General features: G+C 41.0%; 1 protein-coding gene across 1 annotated transcript; it reads left to right on the top strand.

Annotated features, from left to right (window-relative positions):
* Positions 1-6,316: 6,316 nt before the first annotated feature.
* On the top strand, positions 6,317-15,856 carry LRIT2 (leucine rich repeat, Ig-like and transmembrane domains 2). The gene is made up of 3 exons (XM_075842803.1): positions 6,317-6,426; positions 8,881-9,668; positions 15,036-15,856. The coding sequence occupies exons 1-3, from the start codon at positions 6,317-6,319 to the stop codon at positions 15,854-15,856; spliced, it is 1,719 nt and encodes a 572-aa protein (XP_075698918.1).
* Positions 15,857-18,429: the final 2,573 nt, after the last annotated feature.

The following is an 18,429-nucleotide window of genomic DNA, read 5'->3' as shown; positions in this document are numbered from 1 at the left end:
GGCACTGAAGGAGGCATTATTACCATTTTGGGGCACAAAGGGCGCACTTAAGGATGCATAGTTACTGTATGGAGGGACAAAGGTGGCATAATTACAGTGTGTGGGCACAAAGAAGGCACTGTTACTGAGGGGCACTTTTACAGTATGACAGCACAAAGATGGCACTAAAGAAGACATTGTTACTGTATTGAGGCACAAAGGGGGCACTATTACTGTGTGTGGGCACAAAAGGCACTGTTACTGAGGGGTGACTTTAATTGTGGGGCATACCAAGGGTGGCATTATTACGCTCTGGGACACTGTGGATGACAAGCGTCTTTAGAGGACTGGGTAAAAGTGGGGTGAATGGTGGAAAAAAGCGAGGAACCATCATGTCTGTTTGTCAAATTCTGCAGAGATGAGTTATGGCTCAAAGAAGTCTTCATAGTCGTCATGGGCTGGAGAAGAAAAGGGAAAGTAAAACAACTCCAATCAGAGAATACGTCACCTGTGAGTCGCTGGATGTAACTGTAGAGTAATCACTTATATGGTCTGCAGAGCACCTGTGTAGGATTGGTATCTACCACTATATGGTCACTGTATGGTGGTAATATTGGTCTTTGTACAGTGGTACAAAGTATGGTGGTTTTATTCAGCTACTATGCGGTCATGGTGTGGTGGTATTATTTGGACCTTGTATAATGTTAATAATATTTGTCTTTGTATAGTGAGTTGTGTTCAGGAACAGTATGAAGGAAATATTTAATCTCTGTCTGGGGGACATATTTGGTCCTGGTGGATAGAGCTTGCCTTGCTGTGTAACGGTTGTTTGATCCTGGCACATCGCACAGAGTTCCTTAATTTTTTAGCTGAGAGTGCTACAATTGTGACTACAATGCTCAGATCGAACAGGGGATGCCTAAGACTTGTAAACCACAGTTAAACATGGAGAAATTCCTGCAAAAGAAGTATGTCTTCCCTGCTGGGAAAAGCAAAGCACAGACCACATGGAGGATTCAGATGAGGAAAGCTCCCAAAAGCATTTAGACGATGCAGGTGGGTCTGATACCCTTCCTATAATGAGGAAAACTCTCAGACAGACACTTGCTCCAATGCTAAAGAAGCTGTTCTCTATAAAGTCAGACATCCCCTATACTGGCCAGAGATTGGGAGTATTGGAGGAGACGAAGTTGGCCATTTTATAGCACGATGAAGCACTACAGGCCACTCTGCATTCAAAGCAAACCCACTAGACCATTACCTACCTTTAGATTGACATCAAGGGGACTGCAGCAGACGTAAGAAGGGGGGCTATATCTACAGGGGTGGGCTATATCTACAGGGGTGGGCTATATACAGGGGGAATATATCTACAGGGCTGGGCTATATACAGGGCGACTATATCTACAGGGGGGGCTATATACTGGGGTGGGCTATCTATGGAGCACCATACACAGGGGTGGGCTATATCTACAGGGGGCTATATACTATATAGCCCACCCCTGTATATGGTGCTCTATAGACAGCCCACTCCAGTATATAGTCCCCCTGTAGATATAGTCCCCCTGTAGATATAGTCCCCCTGTATATAGCCCAGCAGATATAGTCCCCCTGTATATAGCCCAGCCCTGTAGATATAGTCCCCCTGTGTATAGCCCAGCCCTGTATATAGCCCCCTGTATATAGCCCCCCTGGATATAGTCCCCCTGTAGATATAGTCCCCCTGTATATAGCCCAGCAGATATAGTCCCCCTGTATATAGCCCAGCCCTGTAGATATAGTCCCCCTGTAGATATAGTCCCCCTGTATATAGCCCAGCAGATATAGTCCCCCTGTATATAGCCCAGCCCTGTAGATATAGTCCCCCTGTATATAGCCCCCCTGTAGATATAGTCCCCCTGTATATAGCCCAGCAGATATAGTCCCCCGATATATAGCCCAGCCCTGTAGATATAGTCCCCCTGTATATAGCCCAGCCCTGTAGATATAGTCCCCCTGTATATAGCCCAGCCCTGTAGATATAGTCCCCCTGTATATAGCCCAGCCCTGTAGATATAGTCCCCCTGTAGATAGACACCCCCATAGATAAAGTCCTCCGTGTAGACAAAGTCCCCCCCCCCCCGCAGATACAGCCGCACACTTCTATTACAATTAAAAAAACAAAAAAATTCAAACTCACCTTATTCCCGCTCCCACGCCGTCCGGCAGCCATGGAGACCTGCTCTCTTCTGCGCAGGTCTCCAGGGGGTTGAACGCGGCGTCTATGAAAGGCGCTGATTGGCTGGGCAGGATGACTTTCCCTGCCAGTCAGTCAGCGCCTTCCATCGACGGAAGCGTCACTGGTACAAAAGGTACCAGTCGCTTCATTGGTGGAAAGGCGCTGAATGGCCGGGCATGGAACGTGCCCGATCATTCATTGCTTCTAATTGTACCTGTGTCCTTGCGACACAGGTACAATTATAGTGCAGGAGGAGGGGGCGCTGGCGCCCCCCTCTGAACTGCGCCCCGCTTGCCCCCCCCTAGCTACGCCCCTGCAAAAGATAGCCTTTGAGTAAACAGCGTAAGGGCCAGTTCACATGTTGCGTAAATACTGCAGATTTTCCGCAACGGAATTAGTTGCAGAAAATCTGCAGCAAATACAGTAGTAGCAAAGTAGATGAGATAAAACACTCTACGTAAATACTGAGCGTAAAAAACTTGTATTTGCGTAAACACACCTTATTTGTTGCAGGTTTTCCCCATTGTATTCAATGGGGAGGTAAATTCTGCAACAAATAGCAGTTGTTGCGTTTTTTGCGGCGGGTTCGCAGCGATCCTGCCGCAAAGAACGCCACTCAGAAAACAAACAATATATTATATTTACCTAGGAATCTGTGTTTTATCCTCCTGGGATGACGCTTCATCTCATGTGACCTCCGCTGCAGCAGACATTCCAGGCAAGAAACTGCCCCACAGTTTGGTGTGGCTTTTCACCCCAAATTCCCTGTGGCGCACAGGGCAGTTACGCTGCGTTCTTTTACGCAGCATATCTTCCCCATGTGAACTCAGCCTAAGGCCTTATTTACACAAGCGTTGCACACCTCAGATGTCGTTTTTCACGCCTGAGGTGTATCCGTGCTCGGCACTGCGGGACGCGATGTCTCGCATCCCCCATAGATGAGTCTATGGAGGGATGCGTGAAGCGTGAAAAAATAGGATATGTCCTATTTTCTCACGGACCCTTCACACAGTACATTGAAACGACGGCTGTGTGAACGGCCACATTGAATTACAAAGGTCCGTGGGACGGCTGATGTTTCAGCGGCCGTCACACGGATGTTTAACACGCTAGTGTAAATAAGGCCTAAAGGTAATTTCACATTACATCCTGCCCATCCGTGTAATGTATGCACCAGGAAAGCTCCCAGAACGTATTGTCATACCACCCAACCGTCCCGGATCCGGCGGGACAGTCCCGGTTTCTTACCGCTGCCCCACCGGGCGGTCTGATAATGTACCGCTGGGAGCGGCAGCTGTATCAAAACAGCTGATCGATGCTGACAGGCGCCCTGCATGCCAGACGACTACAGCTGCGATCAAAAGAAGGCAGGAGTCTTGCGGCTGTTTTCTTACTGGGATCGATGCCGGCACTGGAGTGGACCAGTCCAGTCACCTGACCTGTCATCTGACCTCACCGGTCAGGTGACAGGTCAGGTGACTGGACTGGTCCACTCCCGGGCCGGTATCGACACCAGTGAGAACGCCGCCACAAGAATCCTGCCTTCTTCTGACGGTGAGTCAAAGCAGAGCGGAGAATGGCAGCAGTAGGGCCGGCTACCTCTTATAAGGGGGTTGTGTTGCACTACCTACAGGGAGCTATCTACAGGGGGGCTGTGTCTGGCGCTATGTACAGGGGGCTGTGTGGAGCAATCTACAGGGGGGCTGTATCTGGAGCTATCTACAGGGGGGCTATATCTGGAGCTATCTACAGGGGGGCTGTGTCTGGTGCTATGTACAGGGGGGCTGTGTGGAGCAATCTACAGGGGGGCCTGTGTCTGGCACTATGTACATGGGGGCTGTGTGTGGAGCTATCTACAGTGGGGCTGTGTCTGGCGCTATGTACAGGGGACTGTGTGGAGCAATCTACAGGGGGGTTGTATCTGGAGCTATCTACAGGGGGCTGTGTGTGGCGCTATCTACAGGGGGCTGTATGTGGGGCTATCTACAGGGGGCTGTGTCTGACGCTATGTACATGGGGGCTGTGTGTGGAGCTATCTACAGGGGGGCTGTATCTGGAGCTATCTACAGGGGGGCTGTGTCCAGCGCTATGTACAGGGGGCTGTGTGGAGCAATCTACAGGGGGCTGTATCTGGAGCTATCTACAGGGGGGCTGTGTGTGGCGCTATCTACAGGGGGCTGTGTGTGGAGCTATCTACAATAATAAATAAATAATAAAACTCTTATCAGAGCCCACGCCATCAACTCGCTGCAACTGTACAGCGGTTGGCGGGAACACCTTCCCAACAGAGCAGTATATATGCGGCGGATGTTGGGAAGGATTTAAAGTGAAGATGTCCTGTTTAACATGCTGTTCTATCTGCTGAGTTGACCAGATTGATATATATATATTTGTGGAAAAAGACTCAGTACACCTTAGAATGTATTTATTTATTTATTTATTTAGAATCCTGTGACTGATAGCTAACTATTTGTGCCCTTTTACACACGGAAGGATGTAAGTAATTGAGTGAGGAGGAGATTTAGATAAAGAAATGTCAAAGTATACTAAATATGTTCTCTTAAAACAGAGGCGTACATATAAGTGAGAAGTCCCAAAAGCAGTGACTAAAATGGGGCCCCATCTGGTGCTGGTTAACACTACTACACCCCTAAGCACCAGGACTAGAGGATCTGGTGCTTGTTTGCCCCATCTTTATTCCATGATCCTTGGGTTAACCTGTTTGCTAACGGTGTAACATTAATGTCACTTAAATAAGTGGAAAAAAGGCGGTTGTCTACAAATACTTTCCAACTTATCAATTTATAGTACGCAATGTACAGAGTCAAGGTAATACCAGTATAAAAAAAAAGTTCTTAAATGTGAAATATTTACAATAATAAGAAGATTACTAGAATAATTACAATTCTTAAATAAAATCACTACAAAATTCTCTTTTCTCCTGTTTACAATTTTAAAGACGTTAAAGTTCACCATTAAAAAAAAAAAATTGAGGCAGATAACTATAACATATAAAAATATACAACTTTGTAAAATATATTGATTATTAATTATGCCTTGTTAGTTTGATTTCACTCCTTGGAGTTCTTGCTACTAGTTTATAAAATGTTGTGTTGAGCTGGTGAGTCCTGACTACAAACAATGTCCTTTGTAGTCAGGTTTTCAGTAGAAGATACCCTTTGCCAGCAGAGACTCTGTCCTCAGTAGTGATTGATCCTGCAGCTGCATTCCTTCTCAGATGTCACATAGCAGGCTGCAGTGACTCAGAAGAACTTTTTAAGGAGCAAGGAGCAGAGAGAAAGGAAGGACTGAGGAGACATTACAACCTCATGGTAGGAACACACACAGTATAAACACTGCAGAATTTCCTCAACGGATTTAATTGCCAAAATTCTTCAGGGTAATACAGTAGCAGAAGTGTGGATGAGATTTGAACAAATCTCATCCACACACAGCAGAAAAATTCCTGAAAAAACATCATAAATTGACCAGCGGTGCGTTTTTTTAAGCCACAGCATGTCAATTTATGCTGCGGAATCCCTGCTCTTCTGTTACAGGTTTTCCCCATTGAATTCAGTGGGGAGGTAAAATCCCCAACAAGATACTATGTGTTTTTTTTGCGAGATTTACTGCGGAAACGCTGCAATTTCACCGCAAAAAAACGTAAATAAAAAAAAAAGTTATTTTACACGCTGTGTCGTTTTATGCAGAGTATACGTCTAGTATGTTCGTACCCTAAAGGTGAGGAGACATTACAGCCTAGGTGAGACGTATGTGAATGATCTTACACTGTTTGTAGTACTTTATGTGACAACATTATTTGTGGCAAGTATCACTGAAAGGAAACACACACTGGGTTCCAAACTAAAATCTTCCTTAGGAGCCATCTTAGAAAGGTAATGATCAGAGCGTAATGAAAAAAATCAAGATTGCAAACAAAAATATAACCAAAAATATATTTTTTGACAGTAAAACGAAACCTTCACTTTAAATTTGTGTTAATGTCTTCAACAGCCACTTGCTCTGATTATAAGAAGATTACTGTTAATAGGATTTACTATTTGGAACCTCTCTACTTGTCTCTCAGAATAAGAGTAGAGTATTTACCCAAGAAAGAATATGGATGCAGCTTGGAACCTCATTCTTTTGCCACTTCTCTTCTCACAATTTGGCTCAGTGTCTCTGTCTTGTGTAACCGGATGCTCTTGTTCAAATGACACTTTTGGGCGGTAAGTAAACAGTTTACCTACTTTAACTGTTTCATTCGTTATCAGGGAGTAGATAACAATATAGAATGCAATGTCTGTATTTAACTTAAATCTTTATTGCCATTTCCTTAACAATTACTGTTACTGGTAGATCCCTAGCATAACCAGTGAGCCAAAAACATTACATAATATTAATAATTCTCAAAATGTCTCATTTTATAATAACTGCTGTGGGAACTATAGCATAATTCGATTTATTGAGAATATTCGTGCTATGGTGACCGTACACGATGTGGCTGATGCTGTTGTAGCACTGACAAAAACCTCAGAAATTTGCAGTAAAAACGAGTGCGGTTTTGCCGCCTGACGACTACGGCGGCTCGGCAACATCCTTTATGGGCACCCTTATAAGAGGCATTTTGTTATAGTAATAGCATGCATTTCTTGGGAAACATTTTTCCTTGTTTTTAGATGGACCATAATTACATTGTAGTCTGAAATATATCTCCTTGTCTTCAGGTACTACATTAATGGCAATTCAAGTGACATTCAGAACTATGCAGTAAAACTACTGTATCAATACTGCATATCAAAACCTCCAACAGCATTACAGATATATAAATGCAGACATTAGGGACTGTCTACAAACACACAATTCTTTCAGTTTAGAAGGATATATGGTAGGCCTTTTTCAGCACAAAGCCATAATAGCAAAACAAAGGTTATAGAGGTAGTAAGCCCAGTTTTTATCAGACCAAAGCTTAACTCCTTAACGCCGAAGGACGGATATATCCGCCCTCAGCAGCTGCTAGTTCGCGCAGGAGGACGGATATATCCGTCCTGTGATGGCGCGGGTACTGCCACTGTACCCACGCGATCAGCGACAGGAGCACGGCTGTTATACTCAGCCTGGCTCCTGCCGAAACTGCGGGAATCGAAGCGCGCTCCGATTCCGGCAGTTTAACCCATTAAATGCCGCTGTCAATAGTGACAGCGGCATCTAATGTGTTTGACAGAGGGAGGGAGCTCCCTCTGTCACCCCATCGGCGACCCCGCAAACAAATCGCGGGTCGCCGTCGGGTTTCCATGACAGCCGGGGGTCTAACAAAGACCCCCAGGTCTGTCTTCAGCATCTGCCTGTTAGGCGATGCCGGAGGCATGACCTAACAGGTTGCCTGTCAGTTTTACACTGACAGGCAATAATGCTTTGGTATACTAAGTATACCAAAGCATTATATATGCGATCAGCAGATCGCATAGTGAAGTCCCCTGGTGGGACTTGAACAAAAAAAATGTCAATCAGTTAAATAAAGTTTGTGAAAAAAAAAAATTATAATTACAGTCAAAGTCAAATAAAACTACTTTTTTTGCCCAAAAAGTGGTTTTATTTAGTAAAAGTGTCAAAACAAATCACACATACACATATATGGTATCCCCGCGATCGTAACAACTTGACCAATAAAATGAACACATTAATTAAACTGCCGGATGAACGGCGTCCAAATAAAACGCAAAAAACAACGGCAAAATTCTCTCTTTTCTCCCATTCCCCCCCATAAAAAGTAAAATAAAAGTTGATCTATAAGTCCTATGTACCCCAAAATAGAACTAATGAAAACTACACATTGTTCCGCAAAAATCAAGCCCACATACGGCCACATTGATGGAAAAATGAAAAAATTACGGCTCTTGGAATGCGGCAATGCAAAAACAAGTACGTTTTTTTCTGAAAGGGTTTTTATTGTGCAAACGTAGGAAAAACATATAAAACCTTTACATATTTGGTATCCCCGTAATCGTGCCGACCCATAGAATAAAGTTAACATGTTATTTACGCTGCATAGTAAACGGCGTAAATTTATAACGTGAAAATTAATGCTGGAATAGCTGCTTATTTTCAATTCTCTCCTAAAATAAAGTTAATAAAAGTTAATCAATATATTGTAAGCATCTAAAAATGGTGCAATTACAAAATACAACTCGTCCCGCAAAAAACAAGCCCTTATACGGCTATGACGACGGAATAAAAAAAAAGTTACGACTCTTGGAATGCGACCGTGAAAAAACAAAAAATAATCCTTGGTCATTAACGTGCAAAATGGCCCGGTCATTAAGGGGTTAATAACAACAACAACAACAACAACAACAACAACAGTGTACATATTATTTTTAAACTAACCAATGGGCAAATGGGTAATGCCAATCTTACGTACTTGAAATAAGCATCAAATTAGTTTTAATGACAACCATAATAGAGAGGGTGGGGGCAACACTCTGGGCATCATGGATGAAAGTTACGGTAAAACAAAATGATACACATAAGGTAAATAATGGACCAGCGTTGTACCAATGTTACATTGATAACCAATAAAAGGGAAACTTTATCCAGAACTGTAAAGTATTTGCAGGCACGTGTGAACGTATAACAAAATCTTATCTTACATTTTTCTTTTTATCGTGTTGTCCACCTTATAGGAGTCTACTTTGCATGTCATCATCATCCCTAAACAGAATACCAGATGACATTCCTCCAGATATTCGCAAAGTAAGAATAGAAAAATGTCACCTCACTGAACTTTCTCGGGGGTTTTTTGGTGAGGTTAAATCTTTAGAATACCTCTGGCTTAATTTTAATAACATTACACTAATGCATATAAAAAGCTTGGAAAACCTTAAAAGTCTAAAAGAATTAAGACTACAAGGAAACAAACTGCGATCGATACCATGGACTGCATTTCAAGACACCCCTGCTTTAAGGATATTGGACCTTAAGCACAACAGATTAGATGTTCTTCCAGAACATGCAATGAAGTTTCTGTCCAATCTGACCTACTTAGACTTATCCTTCAATCAGCTTACCATCATCTCCAAAGATGCTTTTACAAACTGGCCCTTGTATCAAAAAGCGCATGCATCCGAGAGAACTGAAATAATTACCAATGTAGTTTTGGCCTTACATGACAACCCTTGGATGTGTGATTGTCGTCTTAAAGGCTTTGTTCATTTTGTGAAAACCGTCAGTCCACCTATTATATTGATGAATTCATACTTGACCTGTGCAAGCCCAGATTCTAGAGCTGGCAAGTTCTTTCATGAACTGGAGTTAAACAGCTGCATGAAGCCAACCACCAACTCATTAGTATCAAACATTACTGTCCAGGTGGGGTTAAATGCTACATTGGTGTGTTTCATAACAGCAAGACCTATACCATCGATATTATGGACTCATGGATTAAAAACATCAAACATCAAAACTTATAATGGTAAGTTGAAATAAATCTGTGGTTATCTACTTTGTTATATAGTGACAACATATTCCATAGCACATTACTGATATAAATATATTCAAAACTTCAAGCACTTTTATAGATTTTTATCTGGCTTGGAAACCTACTCCTGCACCACATTAATTTGCTGGAGAGCCATGATTCTAACACTATCCCCAATGCGGCTCACAATCTAATATTTAATTGTGGGAGTGTGCTAGGAAAATAAAGTATCCAAAGAAACCACATGGATTCAAAACCAGGACATTAGTTCTGAAAAACAACAGGGCCGTCTAGGAAGACATTGGATGGGGTGCAAGCTCTACAAATAAAAGAAATTCCATTTTTTTGTAGAACTAATTGAATGTCCAAGCTGCTAAAACTTCTGTAGGGTCCCAGATACAAAGCGAGCTTCCGTTTAGTGCTTTGATGAGGCAATGGCCTTTCATACAGGCATAGACTTTCATTGTTTGACAGGAGTTCACTCAATAAATGGAGGGAATGGAGAGTATGCATTATAAATGGAGGGAATGGAGAGTATTTATTATAAATGGAGGGAATGGAGAGTATGCATTATAAATGGAGGGAATGGAGAGTATGCATTATAAATGGAGGGAATGGAGAGTATGCATTATAAATGGAGGGAATGGAGAGTATGTATTATAAATGGAGAGAATGGAGAGTATGTATTATAAATGGAGGGAATGGAGAGTGTGTATTATAAATGGAGGGAATGGAGAGTGTGTATTATAAATGGAGGGAATGGAGAGTATGTATTATAAATGGAGGGAATGGAGAGTGTGTATTATAAATGGAGGGAATGGAGAGTATGTATTATAAATGGAGGGAATGGAGAGTATGCATTATAAATCGAGGGAATGGGGAGCATGCATTATAAATGGAGGGAATGGAGAGTATTCATTATAAATGGAGGGAATGGAGAGTATGCATTATAAATGGAGGGAATCGAGAGTATTCATTATAAATGGAGGGAATGGAGAGTATTCATTATAAATGGAGGGAATGGAGAGTATGCATTATAAATGGAGGGAATGGGGAGCATGCATTATAAATGGAGGGAATGGAGAGTATTCATTATAAATGGAGGGAATGGAGAGTATGCATTATAAATGGAGGGAATGGGGAGCATGCATTATAAATGGAGGGAATGGAGAGTATTCATTATAAATGGAGGGAATGGAGAGTATGCATTATAAATGGAGGGAATGGAGAGTATTCATTATAAATGGAGGGAATGGAGAGTATGCATTATAAATGGAGAGAATGGAGAGTATGCATTATAAATGGAGGGAATGGAGAGTATTCATTATAAATGGAGGGAATGGAGAGTATGCAGTATAAATGGAGGGAATGGAGAGTATGCAGTATAAATGGAGGGAATGGAGAGTATGCAGTATAAATGGAGGGAATGGAGAGTATGCAGTATAAATGGAGGGAATGGAGAGTATGCAGTATAAATGGAGGGAATGGAGAGTATGCAGTATAAATGGAGGGAATGGAGAGTATGCAGTATAAATGGAGGGAATGGAGAGTATGCATTATAAATGGAGGGAATGGAGAGTATGCAGTATAAATGGAGGGAATGGAGAGTATGCATTGTAAATGGAGGGAATGGAGAGCATGCATTATAAATAAGAAGGCTAAGGATTGGTGGAAAAGTAGGGGGGATCGCGTGACAAATAATTGAATAAATGTTTATGGCAGAAATTTCTGCGACTGAAAATCTGTTTCGTTCACCTGAAAGCGGTTGTTTCTGCAGCATGTGCATGGATTTCTGCAGGCCCTATTCAGATGAATGGAAGTCACATAAATTTTTAAAAACAAGTCTGTCTTGCTCCTGCAAGGTCACAGTGTAAACTCTGAGTCACCGTACACCGTGCTTCTCGGTTATTATTTGAGAACTGAAAGAAAATAGGTGTGATCTGAAGACACATTTGTATATTTATGCATGCTCTTAATTTTCTATCAATATATAGCCACATTTAAAAAATATTCAGGACAGTTATGCAGTTAATTTGCATATGATATCAGAACTCATCTCATATTGTAATTTTGTTTTAACAGTGAAGTCAGATTTAAACAAAATTAGGTTGTCGAATATTAAAAATCTCTGACATTATACAGATAAAAGACATAAGGCAATGCAACTTAAATGGACATAAACTTTTTAGACAACTTACACTAATCTTTGTAATTTACTTACTGTTAACATTTAATTGTTTTATCCATACAAATTCTGTGTGAAGTTATTGCCACTAGGTGTCTTCCTTCCTTTAACCCCTTCCCGAAATTTGACGTATCCATACGTCATATCCGGGTAGGGGAAGTATGGAACAGGCTCACGGAGTGAACCCGCTAAATATGATGCGGGTGTCGGCTGTATGCTACAGCTGACACTTCATAGTAATGAGCGGGTTCGCGGTCGAGTGCGATGGCGCTCGTTTAACCCTTTAAATGCCATGGTCAATAGCGACTGCGGCATTTAAATCGTTACAAAAAGGGGGGTGACTCCCTCTAGCAGCTCATTGCACCCCCCGCAATGCAGTAGCGGGGTGGCGATGGATGCTATAGCTGCCTGGGGGCCTAAAGAAGGCCCCCAGTTCCGCCATCTTTGTGCTCTTACTAAGCCCTGCCTACGGCAGGGCTTAATAGAAGCCTGTCAGAAAGACGATATACTGCAATACATTAGTATTGCAGTATATCATGCAAGCGATTTCAATGATCACTGGTTGAAGTCCCCTAGAGGGACTAATAAAATGTTTTTAAAAATTAGTAAAATAAAGTTGTTTTTTTTATGTAAAAATATATATATATATTAAAAGTTCACAAAAAAAACCTTTTCCCATTTTCCCCCTAGAGCATGGTAAAAAAAATAAATAAGTAAACATAATTGGTATTGCCGCGTCTGTAAAAGTCTGAACTATTACAATATATCATTATTTAACCCGCACGGTGAACGGCGTAAAAAAAATAAAAAATTGTAAACGCCAGAATAGCTATTTTTTTGGTCCCCTCTTCTCCCACAAAAAATGGAATAAAAAGTGATCAAAATGTTGCATGTACCCCAAAATGGTATCATTAAAACATACAGCTTATCCCACAAAAAATAAGCCCTAATACCACTTGATCGACGGAAAAATAAAAATGTTATGGCCCTTGGAAATTGGTGACACAAAATAAATTAAATTTTTTACACTTAGGTTTTTACTTGTAAAAGAAGTAAAATATAGAAAAACTATATATATTTGGTATTGCAGTAATCGTATTGACCCACAGAATAAAGTTAACATGTTGATTAAATTGCAGAGTGAATTCCGTAAAAACGAAGCGCAAAAACAATGGAGGAATCGCTGTTATTTTCATTTTCTACCCACAAATAATTTTTCCCCTGTTTCCTAGTACATTATATGGCACAAATAAATAAAATAAATAAATGGCGCTAAGAAAACTACAACTCGTCCCACCAAAGACAAGCCCTCATAGAACTATAGCGATGGAAAAATAAAAAAGTTATTGCTTTTGGAAGGTGAGGAGGAAAAAATTAAATTAAAAACCTGTAAAATGGCTGCGGCGGGAAGGGGTTAATCTGCTGTCTATCCCCTGTTGTCAAGCAAAGTCTATCTGTGGTTACAGAGCAGAATTGACGGCTGCAGTAGGCAGTAGTGTGACTCTTCACTGCCTGCCTATACAAGTCTATGAGGAGGGGCAGGAGGAGGGAGCAGGGAGAGAGAGTATTCCTCTGGACTGTGGCTTGATAGTTAAAATTGGAAAGTCATACTACAAAAGGTTCATGCAGCACCAGCCTTAAGGCCCTTTTACACGGGCCAATGATCAGGCAAACGAGCGTTTATATGAACGCTCTTTCACAATCATTGCCCTGTGTAAACAGAGCAAAGATCAGCCATTGAACGAGCAAACGCTTGTTCATCAACTGATGGTATCGTTTGTGCAACACAAAATCTTATAATTGTTGGCAGCACATTTCTCTGTGATGTGCCGACATGATAGAAATGCATGGGGACGAGCGATCGTAGTAATGGTCGCTGGTCCAAATACATTACTGATCATAGCTATTTGTGAAAGGAGAGTATGAGCGACGATCAACGAGCCGTCTCGTTGATCGGCGCTAGTTTGTACGGCCATTATTGGCTGGTGTATAAGGGCCCTTATGCTGTTCTCTGTAAAGACATTTATCTTTGAAGTGTATGCCCACCATTAAGCGCTATTTAATACAGTTTATATATAGGTATTATCTACATAAAACATTAAGCAGCATTGTCAACAGCTTAGCTGAGCTTCTATAATGCAGTGGGCGATTCATTTTTCTTACCAGGTTGTGTACAGCACATTCTGTAAAGGCTACACTTCCCAGAATGCAAATCGCTAGAGTGAGCATTGTGCAGGCATTGAGCCAGCAGGACATGCTCACTTTAGCTCTGAAACTGCAGAACAGTGAATACAGCTCTGGGCTATAATTCACTCTGTAACTCAGGTATAGCACTAAATCAGCAATGCAAAGCTGCTTATGTAGATCATTCCTAAATGTGAGCTGTAAAATGTTTTTCAAAAGTGTAGATATACTTAGTGTTAATAAACGACATGTGATCAAAAGCAAAATTTAGAAATGTGCAGACACCACATGTACATGGACTCATTTATCAATTCTATTAAATATACATTTCATCAAGGACAGTGATGCTTTCGAGATCTGTTGTGAACTTACCATGACAAGCACGATTTTTCAGAAACATGCTTTACTTCTCCAGTAATCCATTTAACATTTTTTTATTTAAAAAAAGAGCCACTTGTGATAGAATGTGATCTGTAACATATGTGATATAGGTATGTCATGCAGTCTATTAAAGGGGTTGTCCGGGCACAGAGTGGTTTTTCATACACATGACTTATGCACAGGATACATCATCAGTATATGATCGGTGGAGGTCCGAAACCCAGACCCCGCACCGTTCAGCTGTCTCCGGGCATGGATATTATGCAGTGGTTGGTGTCGTAATCAGATGGCTCTGGTCACAGTATCGCGGCTGTGCTGCAGTATTGCATCTCCTCTTATTCAAGTGAATAGGAGCAGAGCTGCAGAACGGACACTATCAAGTGTTCAGAGCCATCTGCTTCCAACACCGGCCACTGCATATCATCTGTGCCCGGAACAGCTGACCGGTGTGGGGTCCGGGTGTCAGACCCCAACCGATCATATACTGAAGACCTATCCACAGGAGAGGTCATCAGCATGAAAAACCGCCCCGTGCCCAGACAACTCCTTTAAGAATAGACAGCAATGTTTAACATTTACCAGTATAGTGATCGATATTCTTCTATTCACAGTGTCCACTATTTTAATCGATGAAGAGACCATAAAATCTGAGTTGGTGATCCCAATAGTACACCTTGCAGATGCTGGAGTCTACAACTGTTTAGCCAAAAATTTCCTTGGCAACTCTACTTCTTCAATTATTGTACATGTCCAGTCTCCAGGAGCAGGGGATCCCTCAATGTTTCCTTCATACTCTTTCAGTCCATCATTGTCTTCAGATGAGAATGTCTACATAGATGTAAGAATTGCCAAGCAGACCGTTTACGGAATATCTTTAGAATGGTTTGCCGTGACAGTAAATCCAAGTGAAACATGGTATACTATTTATTTTGGCAAATATGATGACAAGGAGAAGGATGTCATAAATATTGGTCCTGGAATTTATACATATTCTGTTAATGATTTACTTCCAGTAACTAAATATGAAGTTTGTATCACGTTAAAAAGTCAACGACCCCGGAAAGGACAATGCATTGTGTTTATGACTGGTAGTGACATCAGTGAATTGGAACAGAGGGAAAAACTTATCCATATAATTGTTATTGTATGTGCCATGGTGTTAGCAGTGCCAGCTGGAATGTATGCATGCACCACAGAGACCAGACTAAACTGCATTGAAAAGTGCTTAGGCCTTTGCCGGAGAAGGCATAAGGTCCAGAAAAACCTGAAAAAGGACCACACCAAGGAAAGCACTTTTGACAGCTTGCAGGCCAGCAGCGAAGAGGGCCTATGCCAGAGAGAAGGCAATGAAGAAAACCGGCGGCGACGATATTCTGAGGATAAGCCTAATAAGGCTAAACCAGAGAACAAGAACCCAGCAGAACTGTACTAAAACAGTGTTTCCTTGTTGCCTAATAGACATTACTGATGAAGCAGCTAAAATAAACATTTTAAAATGTTATTTACAAAGTAAAGTTGGGAAAAATCCTGGACATCGGTGGGCAGTGCTATAATGAAATGATTATATCTGTAGTAGATCAATTATAATGGTGGAAAACTTTGCATAACATTTGCATCCCAGAAAGTGATCCCTAAATTCTTAATATTTCTCATCTTTAATTGATAGCTTTCCTGCATCCTGTATATTAAATCTCTGCTTTGTTACTGGACCACAACATTTTTGTATCACACAAATGTACATTACACTAAACCAAAAGTTGTGTATTTCCATACACTGAGCCAAAAACAACTATAAAATCACATACTTCATGCGATTGTAGTGTGTAACAGATGTAAGGATGGTCATAGACCTGTGGTAGCTGTCAGCTGATAGTTTGGCTACACCAATCAGCCCATACTTCGCTAAAATGCATATTATTTTTCGATAAGCATTTGACCATAAAATGAAATCTATCAGATCTTTATTCCAATGAGAGGTGATGTCTCTGGACCATTGGCATTCCTGATTTACATTAGATTATAGCTTTTCCAACAGATCTCATGGCTTTTTGATGGAATCCGCCAAGGAAGATCTAACATCTGAGGCCAGCTTTAAGCAGACATTTTTGGCATATTTACTAAGACTGTCTTAAATTTGGACAGCTTAGAATTAGACAAGATGTGGCAAATTTATCTTAGTGACTCATGCTGGATGATATATCTGTCTAACTTTATACCACCTCTTGGTTGGCTTATTTTATTCCACTTTATTTGCAACAAAATTCTGGTGCATCCTAAACCATGACCTTTTCTGCTAAGCCAAGCCACCTTGTCAGGCGAGTCACAAAAATCTGTTCTTTTTGGCACATTTCATTGACAAAATTATTTGCGTCAAAAAGAAGACGCAAATTAGGCCAGAATAATTCTGGCACAACTCCAATAGTACATCTGCCCCATTTCTGCAACTGATTCAGTCCTAATGAAATTAACAGTTTACTATGTAAGTATTAGGATAGTGACATTTTTTTTGTTGCCCTGTTTATACTCCAGTGTGAAAGTATGTACTGCACATCCCTACTGGATGAACCGTAAAGGGACAGGAGGACCAAAACTCTGGACAAATTCATGCAATCTAAAAGACACCACTACAGTAACTGCATCCACTTAAATTAGGATTACACAGACTGTCGTACTTCAGTTTTCCTATCATGCCTTCTTTTTTTTAGGTCACTGCCATTTCCATACATGAGCTACATATGCAGAAGTCACAAGATATTCTAGCTGTTATAACAAATATGAAACAGAAAAAAATAGAGAATATATTATTAGGCTCCTTCTAATTTGATAACAGTAAGAAAAAGAAAATTGCTAAATATATCATACATTTTCTGAATGAGAAACATGACAGAAAAGGGGATAATATGCAGGAAGAAGAATGATTGTACTGGTACGCAGTCTTGTGATAAATATCATATAACCGGCAGATAGATACAGTCTGAAAATAAAACTGGGTTTAGAACTTCTGCAAATGTTTAGCAATTCTTAACTGCCTTAATTCTGCTGCCCACAGACAAATTCTGCCTGTTTGGGGGTCTCTTTGCCTTCAGTATTTCTTGCAGTAATTTAAAATTATCATTGGGATTCAGATTGGGCAACGGACATGACCATACAATAAAATTCTTATGACTACAAAATTCTTGTAGGTATTTAAATAGTATGCTTGCAAAGTTCAATGCTGTACTGTTTAATTAATTTTCAGCAAGTTGAAAGAATATAAGTAGCTAAGTTTCTTTAAAATTCCTACATTTGCTTGATATCATGATTATAAACTGAAACTGGAACACTAGCAGCCATACATAGCTAAGTTAGGACGCTACCTCCACATTGGTCCGCAAAAGAAATGGTAGGGGGTCTGCTCTCTTTTTCCAGAAACAGTGCCACCTCTGTCAAGTGAATGGAGCTAAGCTGAAATACCAGACACAGCCCATGGACAGGAGTGGCACAGCAAACCTTTTTTTCTAATCTGAAACAACCAATGTAAAGGAGCTATCCCATGACAACCTGTTTATTACTTTTATATGTTACAATCAGATTTATATAAGTAAAATTAGTTGGTCTGACCCCTAGGTCCCCCCAGTGCTGCCAAGAATTGCTGGCGCTTGGTTTCCATTCTCAGTTGTGAGAAGAGAATAAAAAAAGGGGCTCTTGTTAGAACAAAAGTGGTGTATAGTGAAAGTGAATCCAGCACTTAAAATAAAAGTTGTAAAGTTTATTTGGTCATATTAAAACAAAGAAGTTAAAACAGAAAATCCTGGGACCACGCTTGCGCGTTTCAGACCAATAGGGTCCTTAATCATAGCTGATGATTATTTTGAGTGCTGGATTCACCTTCACTATACACCACTATTGCCTTGATTACCTGCTGTCGACACAGCACCAGTTTGGGAGTATCTGCGAGCACCTACAGCATTTGGATTTACTCCATACTAACTTGCATCAACTAAACGCAATGAAAACGCAGTGGAA

The sequence above is a fragment of the Rhinoderma darwinii genome, chromosome 11 (genome assembly GCF_050947455.1).
Source record: "Rhinoderma darwinii isolate aRhiDar2 chromosome 11, aRhiDar2.hap1, whole genome shotgun sequence".
NCBI classification, from domain to species: Eukaryota; Metazoa; Chordata; class Amphibia; order Anura; family Rhinodermatidae; genus Rhinoderma; species Rhinoderma darwinii.
Note: the sequence above shows the minus strand (reverse complement) of the source record. Positions and strands in the feature narration are given on the sequence as shown.